The following is a 17,116-nucleotide window of genomic DNA, read 5'->3' as shown; positions in this document are numbered from 1 at the left end:
CCCCCCACAGATGCGCAAACCCACCCAGGCTGTCTCCGATGTCCTCCCCTTTCCAGGGCCAGTGCCGTGGAGCCTGCATTCGATGCATTGCCACACAGCTGCACACCTACTGCGTACTGGACCCCGGGCCACAAGGCGCTGGGGCATGCGGCCTGCCCAGGGCTCCCTGTCTCTGGAGGAGGACAGACAACCCTGGCACAGCACCAGGGGATGCCCGGCCTTAAGGGGCAGGCTGCTGGAAGGGGAACTGGGATTTCATCAGCCAGAGAGCCGCGTGGTTGATGAGGGTGGGAAGGGCACAAGAGAAAGGGAATGTGCCACTCAGCCTGGCACATACAGGGACCAACGAGATGCCTGGCATGTCTCGAAGACAGAGGGCACACTGGGCGGCCCTTGTGGTCAGCAGCGGGAAGAGGCAGAGGAAGCAGAGCTCAGCCAGGCAGGGAGCTCTGCACTGTGTAAGGGACCTCGGGCTGTGCCCCACGGCCGGACGGGGAAGCCAGCTGGGCAGATCTGCCTGCCTGGACAGGAGACCAGGAAAATCCAGCAGCTGTTTCAGCTCCTGCCCTGCAGACCTGGAGGCTGGGCTCTGGCAAAGTGTGGGTCCTGGCAGGGCGGGGGCTCAGGGGACTTACCCAGAGTGATCCTGAGTGCTAGGGCCATGTGGGCAAACTCCAAGCCCTCCTGGGGCTCCTCCAGCGTGGCCAGCAGTGCCACCAGCTTGTTGCACAGCCGCAGCTCCGCCTTGCGGTTGCCCGTAGTCACTGCCAGGGGCAGGGCCCGGTCCTACCACACAGGCAGGTGGGGTCAGGCTTCCCGCAGCACCCACCTTGCCCGGCGCCCTCCTCAAAGCTCGAACATGTGCTTGGAGCTTCCCATGCCCCAGCTACCCCTGGACCTCGACACAGCTCTGTGCTCTGGGATAACGCACGGTTCAGACACCCAAGTTGGGGGCTGAAGAGTCACCTGAGGCCCATCCAGCTACACCCGGCAGCCTCAGACCAGCCTCTCCCACCTGGGCACCGGGGGTCTGGCTGGGGGGAGCCAGCACTCCTCTCTGCTCTAAAAACACCACATTTATCTGTGCCCAGGGCTGAGCCACACCGTGAGCTCAGAGGAAGGGAGAAGCCATCCCACTTCGGGGTGCATGCAGACCTGGACCCTGGCCCTGGGCCTCGCACTGACATGCTGTGTGTCTTTTGACATGTCCCTATGCCTCTCTGAGCCTCAGTTTCCTCATCTGGAAGATGGGGACAGGACTTCCTGCTCATGGTTGCTTGAGATCATCAGGTACAAGGGTAGAGCCACTGTCATGTCCAGGCCCCGAGCGTTTGTCCCGGGCAGGAGCACGGTCAATATCATTCCCGGTGAGACCACTAGGCAAGGGTAGGACCATTGTTATGTCTAGGCCCCAAGCGTTTGTCCCGGGCAGGGGGCATGGTCAATATCATTCCCGGTGAGACCACTGGGAAACTAAGAATGGGCATGGGTGGCCCTGCCTTCAGGTGGGAGGCCTCTGCCCTGCCACACCTGTGCCTCAGCCCTCCAGGTGCCCCCCTGAGGCCCACCCACATCAGCCCACAGGCCAGCTCACCCGGTAGAAGGACACGGCTTTCTCCCGCTCCCAGGCCCCATTGAAGAAGATGTCTCCAGCTGCCTCAAACAGCTCCAGCCCCAGGTTGGGGTCGCCTGTGTACAGGGCCACATTCTGTGCCACCTGAAAGGATCGAGGGAAGATACTATTGCTCCCAAACACCTGGGGAAAACAATGACGTGCACCTCCTGTGATATTCTTAATATACCGTGGGGAAGAGGAGGATACTACACCCATGGGGTGTACACCCACCCAGTGATAATGTTCTTAATGTACTCCACCTCCCACCACCAAAGGATATAGTGCTAATATCCGAGGGAAGAGAGGATAACACTATGCCCAATATGGGAGAGTGTACGCACCCTCTGTGATACAAATATCAAAGATAGAGATGATGATAAGCCACTGGCATACTTTGAGGGTGTACGCACTCATGATACTGTTTTGACATTCAGTAGGGAGGACAACATTAATCCCAATATCACAGAAAGTGTACAGACCCCTATGATGCCAGACCCTAATACGAGGGAAAGAAGAATATTGCTCTCAATATGCGGGGGCTTGTAGCCACCCTGCCCCATTATATTGTTCTAATATGCAGCGGTGGGCTCATGAACTCCCAATATCCCAGAAGGTGCACACCTGTGATATAGTTCCTAATATCCAGCGGGAAAGGGCTGATTTTGCCGATATTGCGGTGGGTGTACGGTGCCCCAAACCGAGTATCGTTCCTAATATCCAGGGAAGAAGATGACATGGCTGACAATATGTCGAAGGGGTGGACACTTCTTCAGTATGGTTCCTGATATCCAGGAGGTGGTGGATATTATTCCCAATAAAGTAGGAACCATTCGGTCACCCTGGGATTTTGTCATGTAACCACAGGAGGGTGATATTACTACCAATATTGCAAGGGGTGTACCCGTCCTGTGATATTGTTTCTTATATCAGGAAAGGAGATGGTGTGGTACCAATATGGAAGGATGGACAGTCCCATGGGATATTGTTCTAAAGATGCAGGTTGAAGAGGATGAGACTCCCTCAATACAACCAGGGGTGTACACCCTGCCTGTGATATGAATCCTAAAACCTGGAAGAAGAGAGGCCAACATTGCTTTTAAAACACGGGTGTACATACCCACCTGTGATATTGTTCCTGTCATCTAAAAGGAAGAGATATTCTCCCTCTACTGGAGAAAGGTACACACCCCCTGTGATATTGTTCCCTCATAGCAGGGGAGAGCATGATATACTTCCAGCGACGGTGGCTGCACCAGTCTGTGATGTGCTCCTAATTTCCAGTAGGTAAAGTATGATGTTCTGCCAGAGAGAGTAGTGGGTGTACAGTCACCCTGTGATGTATCTCGAATATTCGGGAAAAATAGGGAGAACATTACCCCAAATCTCCGAAAAAGTGTACCATTGTGATATGGTTCCTAATATGGAGTTACGGGATGGTAATCTTTCTCCCATCACAGGCTGTGTACATAACCTGTGAAAATTGTTCCTAATATGTCATTGAACAAAGGGACTGCTAATGTGAACACCGTTTCAGGGGGGAATAATTATTAAGATCCACATCGTGAAGGGGAGTAATGAATCCTCTCTCTCCCCTCACTATTCACGATCCTCATCGCAGGGGGTGAGGCTGCCCTTATATAAGTGCTGCCCCAATGCCATACTTGAGCTTTAATGTATTCACTTAAAGTTTTCCTTATTTAGATCTGCCATTCTCTTAATATAGTTCTAATTGCTGCTATTCTGTATTAGTATTTTCATGAGCAAGCAGCTGAGCGATCACTTTCTTGGCATGAGGGGTGGAAATAGCTTTGAGCCATCCTGGCTTGGTTGATGAGATCCATAAGGCTCCATGGACCCTGATGAAATGTGTGAAAGGGATGTATTGGCAGGGTCGTGAATTTTCCCAGGCTCTTAGGCATGTAGTTATGAGCCCATTACCATCTGTTGATTTAAACATGCCTGTCGATTCAAGCAGTGGTCGGGTGTGATAACAGGACGTTGGGCTTGAGCATTTTCTGCCTGATTTGTTCTTCATCCGTCCACCCAGGTTTTTCAACTGGAGCAATTCAGAGACAGGGTGGATCGGGCTAATACCTCCCAATCCATACGTATTTTACGTCTATTTATATAAGCCACACATTTATGAAACAAAGGAATTAGAACATAAAGAGGGAATTTATTTATATTGTCCAATTGCTTGCTTTAAGTGTTTTAATATTTTTAAAGGGAAATGGCTCCCAGCATGCTTGGTAAGTTCTCTGGCCTCCTCAGCTGGTGAAATAATTACCAAGCCATCCAAGCATTCAGTGGCTGCCTGGCCAGATGGATGCCCCTGGGTGTCCTGTGCCATAATTTGTGTTGGACCGGCTTCGCGGCACTCCTCTACAGTAACAGGTGGGCAAGCCTAGATCATTCCCTCATCCTAGGTGGCTGTTGGACAAGCCTGAAGCTTCCCTTACCGCCAGTTACTGGTGAGGGCCTGCAACAATGGGGAGGCAGGTGGGATCTCAGTCTTCCTTCCAAATATTCACGAGGCTGGCCTGTAGGCATTGGCCATTCCAGACCTTCCCTAAGAAGCGCCAGTGGGTGGCACAGTTTCTTCTTTTATAAGTCTTAGCATGCGCTGTTTCTGCCCTTTTTAGCAGAGACTGTCATGATTCATAGCTGATAGTGGGCTCTGATTATTCAACTATATGTCATCCTGAAAATCCTCCTTCTCCTCCTCAGTGTGGAAGGGCTCAAGGCTGTTTAATTGCAGGCGACACAGACCAAGCAAGAGGCCGGGGAATGTCATGACCCTCTTGCTGTGCTGGGTTTTAAGTCTGATCCTACCTTGTCCCAATCTTCTACATTCATGATTCCATATTCCGGGAACCAAGGAGAATGCCCATCTACCAGGCGGAACAAAAGATGTGGTGCGGACACGACAATTACCCCTCCGGCATTTGCAGTAACTGCTGCACAAAGCTTAGTAATTAGCGAATTTACTCTCCAGCTCCACCCATATTTTCCCAGGAGTTTCCTAGATTCCCTGAAGCCCTCCTTACCTAGAGCTTGAAGTGAAAACCTTTCAGAGTCCTTTGTCCGGTCGTCCTCAGCTTGCCACCCTCTGGTGTTCCTTACTGGATTATTTGTAGAGATTACGGGGAGCCCTGCGTTGGGCACCAGAGACAGCCTGGGCAACCGAGGGAGACCCACGTTTCTACCAAAAAAAAAAAAAAAAAAAAAAATTAGCTAGGTGTGGTGTCGCTCGCCTGTAATCTCAGCTACTCCATGAGAAATCAGACAAAACCTGCCACCAGAGACTGATTTTCTTCTCAAATGCTTTCTCCAAAATATTTTTAAAACAAAAGGGGGAAATTGGAAAGGAAAATATTTTGGGCCGCGCAAATCACTAAAATAAAGGGAAAAATCAATCTGGGAACTGCTTAGGGCAAACCTGCCTCCCATTCTATTCAAAGTCATCCGCTGCACGCTGAGAAGAATGCATATCTTACTGCCTCCTTTGGAAAGGCTCATGAGAAACTCAGAAGAATGCAACCGCTCCTCTCTCACCTACCTGTGACCTGGAAGCCCCCTCCTGGCTTGGAGTTGACCCACTTTTGCTTCAGGTTGTACCGGATCAAACCAGTGTTCATCTTACATATGTTGATTGATGTCTCCTGTCTCCCTAAAATGTGTAAAACTGTCAGATACAGTCAGTTTCTCTTCCAAGGTTTGGCATGTTAACGTTCTTGTGTTTTGTTCTCGAACTCAACTTTCTTGTTCTCCATGCCTCCTTGCCCTTAGTTACTGTAAACAACCTTCCCCCCGTCAGTTCTAACCAATCACTCACATCTGTTCCCTTGGTTACCTGCTCTGCACCCATTTCTCCCTTCCAAACCACACGTCCCACCGTTGTAACTCACGACTCCCTTCCCCCTTCCTTATTTGGGAAAGTATTCACAAATAGCCAACGGGGTCAGTTTAGATCTTGAGGTCTGGCCCCAGCCCATGCCAGAGGTAGGGATTGCATTAGGAATAAAAACCCCTGCTTTCCTTTGTTCCGTGTGCTCTTGTGATTGTAATTGATGCGAGCAGCATGCTTCTGCAGAGGTAAATTGCGTTGCTGAGAAAACTTTTGCTTAAGTGCTGGTTTCACTTTGCATCACTGAGCATTTATCTCCAACAAAACCAAGCTGTGCTCTGACCACCTTAGGCAACTGTCATCAGGACATCCTGAGGCTGTGTCATGCACAAGCATCCCCCACCTTGGCAAAATAAACTTTCTAAATACTCTTATCCCCAAATGCTCAGGGAGACTGATTTGAATAATCATAAAACTCCGAGGCTGCACTCCAACCTGGGTGACAGAGCAAGACTCTGTTTCAGAAATAATAAAATAAAATAAAATAAAATAAAATAAAATAAAAAAGATAAGATAAAATAAAATCTCCTGTCTCCCGCACAGCCCACTCTGCGTGAATTACTCCTTCTCTATTGCTATTCCCCCCGTCTTGAGAAATCGGCTCTGTCTAGGTAGTGGGCAAGGTGAACCCACTGGGCAGTTACAGAATTGCCATTATATTGCTTGCAATTTTATATTTTATTACGCAAAATGGCCATAATCTTGTATACAAGGTTAAATGTGAATGTGCTCCTTGCGTGGTCAGATCCCAGCGCAGGAAGGACGCACCGCCTACAAACCGCTGGGCCAAAACGGTCATTCTGGCCACATCCAGCCTCACGTGAGATCGCAATCTCCTGTCACTCAGGGCCTGAGGGGGCGGGGCCGGAAGCCCCATACAATCAGGGACACTGGGGTGGGGACCCTTCAATCAGGCGCGCCGCCGGAAAGGAGAGGGCGGCTTCCGGGATCCGGCTGGCGAGCGCTTTGTCTGCTCTTTGCCACCATAGGCTCTTTCTGTGAGTCTCTGCTGCTACTTCCTGGCTCTGGGAGGCCCGGTGGCTCTGCAGCAGCCTCGGCCACCCTGTGACCTGCGGGTATTGGGACATCCCTAGCGGACGCTGGGACACCCGGGAAGCCGAGGAACGGTGAGTGGACTGCGCCTGGCTTCCCGAGGTGAGGAAGAGGGCTGGGTGAAACCTGCTGGAACCAGCCATGGGCTGCGGAACCTGAGGACCGAGTCGGCGGCGCAGCCGGGCCTCAGTCCCCTTCTGTGCAGCGCCGGGCAGCGCCGCAGCGGGACCCCTGCGTCCTGTCTGTACCTGCCGGCACCACTTCCGCCGGCCGGAGCCCTCTCCGGAACCCTGCGCCTCCCCCCCCCCAGGTAGTGCGGTGACCACGGGAGGGTGATCCGGGAGAGCACCGACTCGGTGAGCGGGGTTCCAGCGTGAGAGGAGCTGTGGTTCATGGAGCTTCCGGTCCCACCTTTCTCCCCCTAAAATTAACCTGAGGCTTTGTTAAAACGTTAAACGGCGTGTTTGAGCAAACGCGATTCATAAACGGGTACCGCAGTCATGGTTTGTGGTTTGGGGTCCACGGGAGGGGCGTAAATGAGAGTCTTTGATAAGGTGAATGAGGAAGCAAACCATACATATATATACACACACATATATACACATATATATACACATATATCCATATATATATATATTTGTTTTGTTTTGTTTTATTTTGAGACGGAATCTTGCCCTGTCGCCAGGCTGGAGTGCAATGATGCAGTCTCAGCTCACTGCAACCTCTGACTCCCGGGTTCAAGTGATTTTCCTGCCTCAGCCTCCCAAGTAGCTGGGCTTATAGGCGTCCACCACCACGTCCAGCTAATTTTTTGTATTTTTAGTAGAGACAGTGTTTTGGCATGTTGGCTAGGTTGGTTTCGAACTCCTGACCTTAATTGATCGCCCGCCTCGGCCTCCTAAAGCCCTGGGATTACAGGCGTGAGCCACCTTGGCCAAAATACTTTTCTGTTTCCAAACATTTTACATGAGAGGAAAATGGAGAATAAATCATCTGACACTCTACTGTAAAAAAAATCTTTGTGCCTCTCTTCTTTTCATCCTTCCTAAGTGTACATATGACCAAAATGTCTTTAGGTTGAGGTCTCCCCGTGAAAACTTGACAGGGTGTTGTGTCCTCAGCCACCCTCCTGTCTTTTCCTAGTCCTGGCATTTTAGAACTGTGTGGGGATGACCCAGGATACCCACAGTGGCCATGTCTATTGGAGAGTCTAGTGAGTATCAGCCCCGGGGTCATCTCACCACCAAGGACAGCCTGAGGTAGGGGGTAGAGGCTCTCAGGGGAGCAGCTGGATGCTCTTGGCCTTAGAGGAATCTCCTGGTATAGTTTCATCTAAAATGGTGACCCCTTAGGGTCATTAAAATTTTAGGACATTAAAACTAATGGACAATACAACGTAATGTCGTTAAAGCTAGGTCACTAAAATTGTTCCTCCAGCCCGAGTTTTTATTCCTCGGAGACACATCGATGGTCTGCCAATCAGATGCTGATAATTGAGAGGAAAAGGCAGAAATGATTTCTGCTCTCTAGATTGTCTCAGACTTGTGAAGAGAGAAAAATTGTCCCAAAGGACAAGGAAAACCCACCCCAGAGAGGATGTGCAAGAACCTGAATATGAAAATGCACTGAAGGCGCACAGGAGGACAAAGAGCAGTGCCAGTGCCTCCTAGGTGGTCACTGAGTACTTTACTGAACAGGATGGGTGTCCCGAGGGATAGAATGGCCTGCCATGACACTTAGAAAGGTCTGTGTTGGAGTCAGCACTGCCTCTCCCTGAGTTTGTTACCTTGAAAAGGCTTGTCTGCTTATTTGAGTTTCAGGTTTTCATTGACGATAAGATACATTTTGTCAGTACAGCTTGAAAGATAAAAATACTATTTCCAAAGAGGCAAGGTAAAATGATGTATTTTAGTTGCTAAAAATCCGTATTTATTTCTACCCCAGAGTGAGTGTAGTAAGTTTTAAAGGTCTGTTCTTTTTAAGGGTAATTTTGAATGGAATTGTAGGCCTTAGCTTTGTAAATGCTACTGGTGAAATAAAAGTGTGATAGATAAATTGATGATTTACAAAGGTTCACCAGAATGTCAGTTCCCCTCTTGCAGCATGGTGAAGAATTTATGACAGTGAACACATCTATATCCTCATATCTGGATATCTGAGGTTTTCTTTTGTTGTTGTTTTTTGGTTTTTTTTGGAGACGCTGTCTTGCTCTGTAGCCTGGCTGGAGTGCAGTGGCACCATCTCTGCTCACTGCAACCTCTGCCTCCCGGGTTCAAGTGATTCTCCTATGTCAGCCTCCTGAGTAACTGAGATTATAGGCACCCACCACCACACCCAGCTAATTTTTGTATTTTTAGTAAACACGGGGTTTTAGGCCTGGCACGGTGGCCCATGCCTGTAATCCCAGCACTTTGGGAGGCCAAGGTGGGCAGATCACGAGGTCAGGAGTTCCAGACCAGCCTGGCCAACATGGTGAAACCCTGTCTCTACTAAAAATACCAAAAAATTAGCTGAGCGTGGTGGCAGGCACCTGTAATCCCAGCTGCTCGGGAGACTGAGGCAAGAGAATTGCTTGAACCTGGGAGGTGGAGGTTGCAGTGAGCCAAGATCTTGCCACTGCACCCCAGCCCAAGCGACAATGCGAGACTCCATCTCAAAAAAACAAACAAACAATAAAAAGACGGAGTTTTGCCATGTTGGCCAGGCTAGTCTCAACCTCCTGACCTTAGGTGATCACCCGCCTCAGCCTCCCAAGGTGCTGGGATTACAGGCGTGAGCCACCACGCCCGGCCCACTCTATTTTCTCTTTATTCCCTAAATTTTAATATGTTTGAGTTTGTCTGTTTCTTTATCACTTTTTTCTTACATAAAAAAAAATTCTGCCTAATCCTTCGTAAAAAAAATATCTTCCTGTGACTTCTGAAAGTGTTCTGGTTTTATCTTTCATATTTGATATGTAATAAGTTGATTATTGTTCATGGAATAGAGAAGAATGCAATGCATTTTCCCAAGTAGGTGCCAGCCTGGTTTGCCTCATATTTTAAAGTGCATGTGATTTCTTTTTCTATTCTACAGTGCCTACTCTATCATTCCTCAACTTTCCATATAAATGCTGGGTCATTAAGACTTTTTTTTCCCTTGGTCTGCTTGCTCATCTCTCTGCCAATACTGTCCTGTCCTGAATATTTTCGTTTGAAAATCTTAGAAGTATGTTAGACAAGCCATCACTCTTTTTTTAGATGACTAAAAATCATTAGACATTTGTCATTTTTACTACATATGAAAAAGTAGTTTTTCTTGCCTAAAACAACCTGATTTGGGAATTTATGTGATTTCATAGGATTAGCGTCTGGAAGTGGTGACATTAATGTCATTTTAAAAAACGTGTGTCATATTTCCTCTTATGCCTTTCTGCCTTGACATTGTGCAATAGAAATTTTAAAAATTTCTGTATTGGTATTGTTAAATATCAATTATTGGTTTTATTTACTTCTCAATTAAATTTAATAAGCCTATTCTCTCTTGGTGTAATCACATGGAATGGGCTCAACTCCCCAGTTAACAAGTGACAGCACATGTAAAACATTGTCTACCAGGGAAACTCATTGAACACTTAGTGTTCAGACTGTGTTTTGGTGTCTGGTTCCCTAAGCACCACTGCAGTGACACAAAATAATAGACCTTCAGCAGAAAAAGTTTTGGCAAATACATTGAATAAGCTATTTAGATGCAGTGAGTCATTCTTATTACTTGGGTTGGTGGAATCCCTTTCAAAATGTAAGTTACTAATACAAACAAAGATTGAACTTTGCGAGCAGGCGTTTTTAAGAATAAGTAACCTCAGGACTGATAATATTAATTCACTTATGCACATCAGGTAGGACTTTGTTATGGCAGATTCTAGAAATGTACAAAGTGAAGTTAAAAGGTAACTCCTAGCAGCACATCTTACTCCCCGGATTCTCTAATGAGATGGGTGTTTCTACTTTGCTGTTGCCTTTTTGAATAGTTCAATTCTAGCATTAATACTGCTGTGTGGGAGGGAGTATGTGTGAACAGAGTAAGAGCTGTGACAATCAAGTCATAGAACAAATGCTTGGAAATTTTAGAATCATGTAAACAGCTTATGAATTGAGTATAGATTCCCAGTGCTGTCAGTCTCACCCATCCTTCTATCCACATGTGTGGAATGTTCTAGGACTCCGTGGCTTTTGAGGATGTGGCTGTGAACTTTACCCAGGAGGAATGGATTTTGCTAGATTCTTCTCAGAAGATTCTCTGCAGAGAAGTGATGCAGGAAACCTGCAGGAACCTGGCTTCTGTAGATGAGAACGACAACACATTTCACTTAATTGTAGAAGTATTTCCCTATCATCAGTGCTATTTGTGATTTGGAATGTGGCAAGGGAATGATTTGGTGAAGAAATCAGGCATGGGCACTATGTACAATGAACATTAAATCTAGTAATGTTTCTATAGTTTGTAATAATTCATGATAATTTTGTGGGTCTGCATTTTAGGAAACAAATGGAAAGTCCAGAATATTGAAGATCACTTCGGAAAACCTGGGAAAGATATAAGATAACTTGCACTGAGAAGAGGAAATAAAGTCCCCTGAAGGAATCTTAGCATGTCATGAGCTTAAAAACAAGCAATCAAAACAAATAAGAGTCACTTGAAATTTATTTCTTTTTAGAAAAATTTCACCCAAAATGTAACGTACTTCAGTGTAGCAGTCAGTGTTTGGAAAACAGTTTACTTGAAAATAGTACTACAGAATTGTGTATGTGAATCTGACTATTTTGGTCACAGCCATGCAGGTGGTAGTTGTGTTTTCAGTAGTAACCCATTTACTTTCAAATAATTCAGTCATGGCAAAAAAAAAAAAGGGCATTTTCCCTGGTATTGGTAGCAGTGTAAGTCCAAGACCTATTAATAAGTAGAAAGTTATTAAACCAAGCAATAATAATGTGCTTGTCATTTTGCATAGAAACTTCATATAGTACAGAGACTGTGCGGGAAAGCAAAGAAGGTAGTCAATATGATGGACAAGTTGTCAGCCAAATTCCAAATCTTGATCTGAATGAGAACATTTTCACTGGATGAAAACAATGTGAATGCAGTATTTGTAAGTCTCATAATGCCATTCCTCCTTAATAGTAAGCACATCCCACCACTCCAGGACAAACCATATGGACAGCAGCAATATAAATGTGAACAGTGTGGAAATGCTTCGCTTCTTGTTCCAGGTGTTAGAAGACACAGGATAATGCACAGTGGAAATCTGGCTTATAAATGTGTGATATGTGGTAAAAGCTTTTATTTTCTCAATTCAGTTGAAAGATATCAGAGAACTCACACAGGAGAAAACCCTATCAACGAAAACAATGGGTAAAGCTGCCTCCACTGTTTCTGTTCTTGTCTAATACATGAACGAACTCACTGGAGAGGTCCTACGAATGTAAGGAATGTGGGAAAACATTCAGATTTTCTTGTTCTTTTAAGACACATGAAAGGACTCACACTGGAGAAAGATGTACCAAATGTGATAAAGCCTTCAGCTGTTCCACTTCCCTTCATGACCATGGAAGCATTCATACTGGAGAGAGACCCTATGAATGTAAACAATGTGGCAAAGCCTTTAGTCCTTTCCCTTTGTAATCATAGAAGTAGTCATACTGGAGAGAAAACCTATGAATGTAAACCATGTGACCAAGCCTTCAGTCGCCTCAGTTCCCTTCACCTCCACAGAAGAATTCATACTGGAGAAAAACCCTATGAATGTAAGAGATGCAGTAAAGCCTACACTCGTTCCAGTCACCTTACTCGCCTTGAAAGAAGTCATGATATAGAGGCTGGGTGTAGTGACTCAGCCTATAATCCCAGCACTTTGGGAGACCAAGGTATGTGTATTGCTTGAGCCCAGGAGTTCATAACCAGCCTAGATTAAAACAATGTGAAACAACCTGGGCAACATGGTGAAACCCTGTCTCTACAAAAAATAAAATAGTGCCAGGCACAGTGGCTCACGCCAGCTACTCGGGAGGCTGAGGCAGGAGAATGGCGTGAACCCAGGAGGCGGAGCTTGCAGTGAGCCGAGATTGCACCACTGCACTCCAGCCTGGGCGACAGAGCGAGAGTCCGTCTCAAAAAAAAAAAAGAAAAAAAAAAAAAAAGAAAAAGCTGGGCATGGTGGCACATTTCAGTTGTCTTAGTTGGCTCAAATAAGAATTATACCTGGGAATACCCCAAAGTTTAAATATGGTATCCCCTATAATATTATGAGGAATTACTGTACATAAAACAGGTTGTCTTCCTTTAACCCTGAAAATCATATTATCTTGCCTAAATTCTCCATAACGCATCGCTCTGCAGTATCCTATAGTGGACGTAAGTTTCCTGACCAATGAGCACTAAAATTAAGTGTGTGCGACTCACCTGTGTTCTTATCAAAATGGAAATCCCCAAATCCCACCAGTTAGAATAACATGACAGAATGTCAGGTTTTTGGAATCTATAAGTTTTTTGTAAGGTTATTAGGTTATTGATTCCATTTTATTAATAGATATAAATATATTTAGGTGACCTATTTCTCCTGTGTTTTAGTGTTAATAGATTGTGTCTTTTAATTCATCCACTTGGTCTAAGTTACCAAGTTTGTGGGTTATGGAGATTGTAATATTCTTTATTACTTTCTCATCCATGGGCTGTCTAATATAAAGGCCTCTTTTAATTCTTATATGTTTAGGTTGGTGCAAAAGTAATTGTGGTTTTGGACCATGAATTTTAAATTTTTATAACTAGGCTGCAGCACATCTTTATTAATCAAAATAGAACCCATTACAATGGGCTGGGCACAGTGGCTCACGCCTGTAATCCCAGCACTTTGGGAGGCTGAGGCGGGCGGATCAGGAATTCAGGAGTTTGAGACCAGCCTGACCAACATGGTGAAATCCCGTCTCTCCTAAAAATACAAAAATTAGCCGGGCATGGTGGCATGTGCCTGTAATCCCAGCTACTCAAGAGGCTGAGGCAGGAGAATCTCTTGAACCCAGGAGGCAGAGGTTGCAGTGAGCCGAGATTGCACCTTTGCACTCTGGCCTGGGTGACAGGGTGAGACTCTGTCTAAAAAAAAACCATTACAATGAACACATTTTTGCCAGTGAGAAATAAACTTGTTTATTCCGTGCTTTCAGGGTTCGATGAGCTCTTGGAAAGCGTTTTCTGCATCCTGCTGGTTGTGTAAGTGTTTTCCCTGCAAAAAGTTGTCAAGATGCTTAAATGGTAGTTGGTTGGCGAGAGGTCAGGTGAATATGGCAGCTGTGACAAAACTTCATAGCCCAGTTTATTCAACTTTTGAAGCCCTGGTTGTATGACGTGTGGTCAGGCGTTGTGGAGAACTGGGCCTTTCCTGTTGACCAGTGCCGGCTCCAGGTGCTGCAGTTTTCCGTGCGTCTCATCGAACGGCTTGGCATACTTCTCAGATGTAATGATTTCACCAGGATTCAAAAACTGTAGTGGATCAGAAGACTGGCAGCTGACCACCACACAGTGACCATGACCTTTTTTTGGTGCAAGTTTGACTTTGGGAAGTGGTTTGGAGCTTCTTCTGAGTCCAGCCACTGAGCTGGCTGTTGTATGGAATCCACTTTTCATGGCATGTCACAATCTGATCAAGAAATGGCTCGTTGTTGTTTCATAGAATAAGAGAAGATGACGCTTCAAAAGGATGGTTTTTAAAATATTTGCTCAGCTCATGAGGCACCCACTTATCAAGCTTTTTCAACTTTCCAGTTGGCTTCAAATGCCAGATGACCATAGAAGGGTCGACATTCAGTTCTTTGCCAACTTCTCGTGTGGCTGTAAGAGGATCGAATTCAGTGGTTGCTCTCAATTGGTCGTTATCAACTTCCAGTGGCTGCCCACTACGCTCCGCATCTTCAAGGCTCTCGCCTCCTTTGCAAAACTTCTTGAACCACTGCGCTGTACATTAGTTAGCAGTTCCTGGGCCAAATGCGTTGATGTTGTCAGTTGTCTCCCCTGCTTTAGGACCCATTTTGAACTCAAATAAGAAAGTCGCTTGCATTTGCTTTTTGTCTGATATCATTTCTATAGTCTAAAATAAATAAGTAATAAGTCATTAGCAAAAAAAAAAGAAAAAGGCAAGAATGCCCATTAAAATGATGAATAACATAACCACATTTATTTAAGAGGATATTCTAGTATCAAACAGCAAATTCCAAGAATGCAAAAACTGCCATTACTTTTGTACTCACCTTATAGTAATTTGTATGATTTCTTTTTTTCTTTGTTAGCCTGGCTTGATAGTGACCAATTTTGTTGATCTTTATGAAGAAACAGCTATTGTTCTATTGAGTTCTTCTGTTGATTTTCTGTTTTCAGTGCCATTGACTTGTCATCTTGTTTTTATTTCTTTTGAGTGAATTTGGCTTATATTGTTCTTTTTCTTTTTTTTTTTTTTTTGACTTAGTCTCACTCTTTCGCCCAGGTGACCTCGCTGTCTCACACGAGGTCGGGAGATCGAGACCATCCTGTCTAACGCGGTGAAACCCCGTCTCTACTAAAAATATAAAAAATTATCTGGGTGTGGTGGCAGGTGCCTGTAGTCCCAGCTACTTGGGAGGCTGAGGCAGGAGAATAGCGTGAACCCAGGAGTTGGAAATTGCAGTGAGTCGAGATCGTGCCACTGCACTCCAGCATAGGTGACAGAGCAAGATTCCATCTCAAGAAAAAAAAAAAAAACGTATTCGCTGGGCATGGTGGTGCATGCCTGTAATCTTAGCTATTTGGGAGGCTGAGGCAGGAGAATTGTTTGAACCGGGACCCGGGAGGCAGAGGTTGCGGTGAGCCGAGATCATGCCACTGCACTCCAGCATGGGCTACAGAGCAAGACTCTCAAAAAAAAAAAAAATATATATATATATACATACACACACACACACACACACACACACATTTACATATATATAAATATATGTATATATACACATATATATATTTGAAGTATTATCCAATGAGAGCAGGTGTTCCAGAAGACCTCATTTAAATACAGAATCTGAATGGGGGCCCATGTCACACCTGCCATTTTTTCATCTTTGCAGCTGGGCATTTCTCCTCTGCTGGACTCTGCTGTTTCCCACAAGATGTTCAGAAAGTCTGCCCTGAATCCTACAACCAGGAGATGAGAAGCACAGAGTGACACCAGCAGGAGAACATAAAGATGCGGTGACAGTTGTCCTCCTCCTGCAGAGTCCAGAGCCGTGCACTCCTACCACTGGTGCCCTAGCTAAGCCTGGGGGCCAGCATGCCCGATGATTGTCTGGGAGTGCTGCAGTCAGGGTCCCCACAATGGACAGCCAGCCTGTGCCCTTGCACTCTGCACGAGCGTGGCCATTGTCACCTCAGAGCCCCTGGGTACAGAGCAATGCATCCTACCAGAGCGGCATGTGAGGAAGGACCACGTGAGTCCCGGGAAAGAGCTGAGGCCCTGCAGGGGGAGGTGGCCAGGACCGAGACCTGATGCCTGTGTGGAGAATCGTCTGTGGGTGTGAGTGGCACTGTGGGGTCAGTGCCCGTGTTCTGCTGCTCCCCCCCCCCCCAAAGATCAGGGCCTGAGCAGGGGCTGGCGTGTGTGTGGCACCTGGAACTGCAGGGCCACCACCCCTGTGTGAGGCCGTCATGGGGACCTGAACACAGTGTCGTCTGCAGACCCCACCCATCCATTGGCTCCAATTCCAGGCCAGCTTCTGCCAAGGTGAGAGGGTGGAATTTGGAAGGTGGGTGTAAGCTGAAGCCTGTCCCCCAGAGGCTGACATACAGTGGTGACACTCTCTGTGTGGGGGAAAGAAAGAGAGATCAGACAATTACTGTGTCTATGTAGAAAGACATGGACATAAGAAAGTCCATTTTGATCTGTACTAAGAAAAATTCTTCTGCCTTGAGATGCTGTTAATCTGTAACCCCAGCCCCAGCCCTGTGCTCACAGAAGCATGTGCTGTATTGACTCAAGGTTGAATGGATTTAGGGCTGTGCAGGATGTGCCTTAGTGAAAATGTGTTTGCAGGCAGTATGCTTGGTAAAAGTCATTGCCATTCTCCAGTGTCGAGTACCCAGGGACACTGCACTGCGGAAAGCCTCAGGGACCTCTGCCCAAGAAAGCCTGGGTGTTGTCCAAGGTTTCTCTCCACTGAGGCAGCCTGAGATATGGCCTCTTGGGAAGGGAAAGACCTGACCGTCCCCCAGCCCGACCCCTGTAAAGGGTCTGTGCTGAGGAGGATTAGTGGAAGAGGAGGCCGTTTTGCAGTTGATATAAGAGGAAGGCATCTGTCTCCTGCTCATCCCTGGGAATGGAATGTCTGGGGGTAAAACCTGACCATACATTCTATTTACTGAGATAGGAGAAAACCGCCTTACGGCTGGAGGCGAGACGTGCGGGCGGCAATACTGCTCTTTACTGCACGGAGATGTTGGTGTAAAGTCAAACATCAATCTGGCCGACGTGCACATCGAGGCACAGCACC

At 46.5% G+C, this 17,116-nt stretch overlaps 1 protein-coding gene and 1 long non-coding RNA gene across 2 annotated transcripts; one reads left to right on the top strand and one right to left on the bottom strand.

The window, feature by feature from the left end:
• Positions 1-6: 6 nt before the first annotated feature.
• Positions 7-6,321, bottom strand: LOC101003518 (SH3 domain and tetratricopeptide repeat-containing protein 1-like). Its single transcript, XM_031662768.1, has 3 exons — positions 6,302-6,321; positions 1,595-1,739; positions 7-786 (listed from the first exon to the last, which is right to left on the bottom strand). The coding sequence occupies exons 1-3, from the start codon at positions 6,319-6,321 to the stop codon at positions 556-558; spliced, it is 396 nt and encodes a 131-aa protein (XP_031518628.1). The 3' UTR covers positions 7-555.
• Positions 6,322-6,509: 188 nt separating this feature from the next.
• On the top strand, positions 6,510-11,463 carry LOC116268659. Its single transcript, XR_004181933.1, has 2 exons — positions 6,510-6,649; positions 10,774-11,463. It is a non-coding gene; the product is annotated as an uncharacterized LOC116268659 (long non-coding RNA).
• Positions 11,464-17,116: the final 5,653 nt, after the last annotated feature.

This window comes from Papio anubis, unplaced genomic scaffold, assembly GCF_008728515.1.
Source record: "Papio anubis isolate 15944 unplaced genomic scaffold, Panubis1.0 scaffold988, whole genome shotgun sequence".
In the NCBI taxonomy this organism is placed as follows: Eukaryota; Metazoa; Chordata; class Mammalia; order Primates; family Cercopithecidae; genus Papio; species Papio anubis.
This window is presented reverse-complemented; position numbering and strand designations above follow the sequence as displayed.

Bases quoted from the DNA above. Each gene is read 5' to 3' on its own strand.
- LOC101003518 (XM_031662768.1), bottom strand. From the start codon at position 6,321: ATGACCGTTTTGGCCCAGCG. The intron at 1,740-6,301 runs GTTTGTAGGCGG...TGGGAGCAATAG, and splicing joins ATGACCGTTTTGGCCCAGCG to TATCTTCCCTCGATCCTTTC. The intron at 787-1,594 runs GTGAGCTGGCCT...CCTGTGTGGTAG, and splicing joins AAGCCGTGTCCTTCTACCGG to GACCGGGCCCTGCCCCTGGC.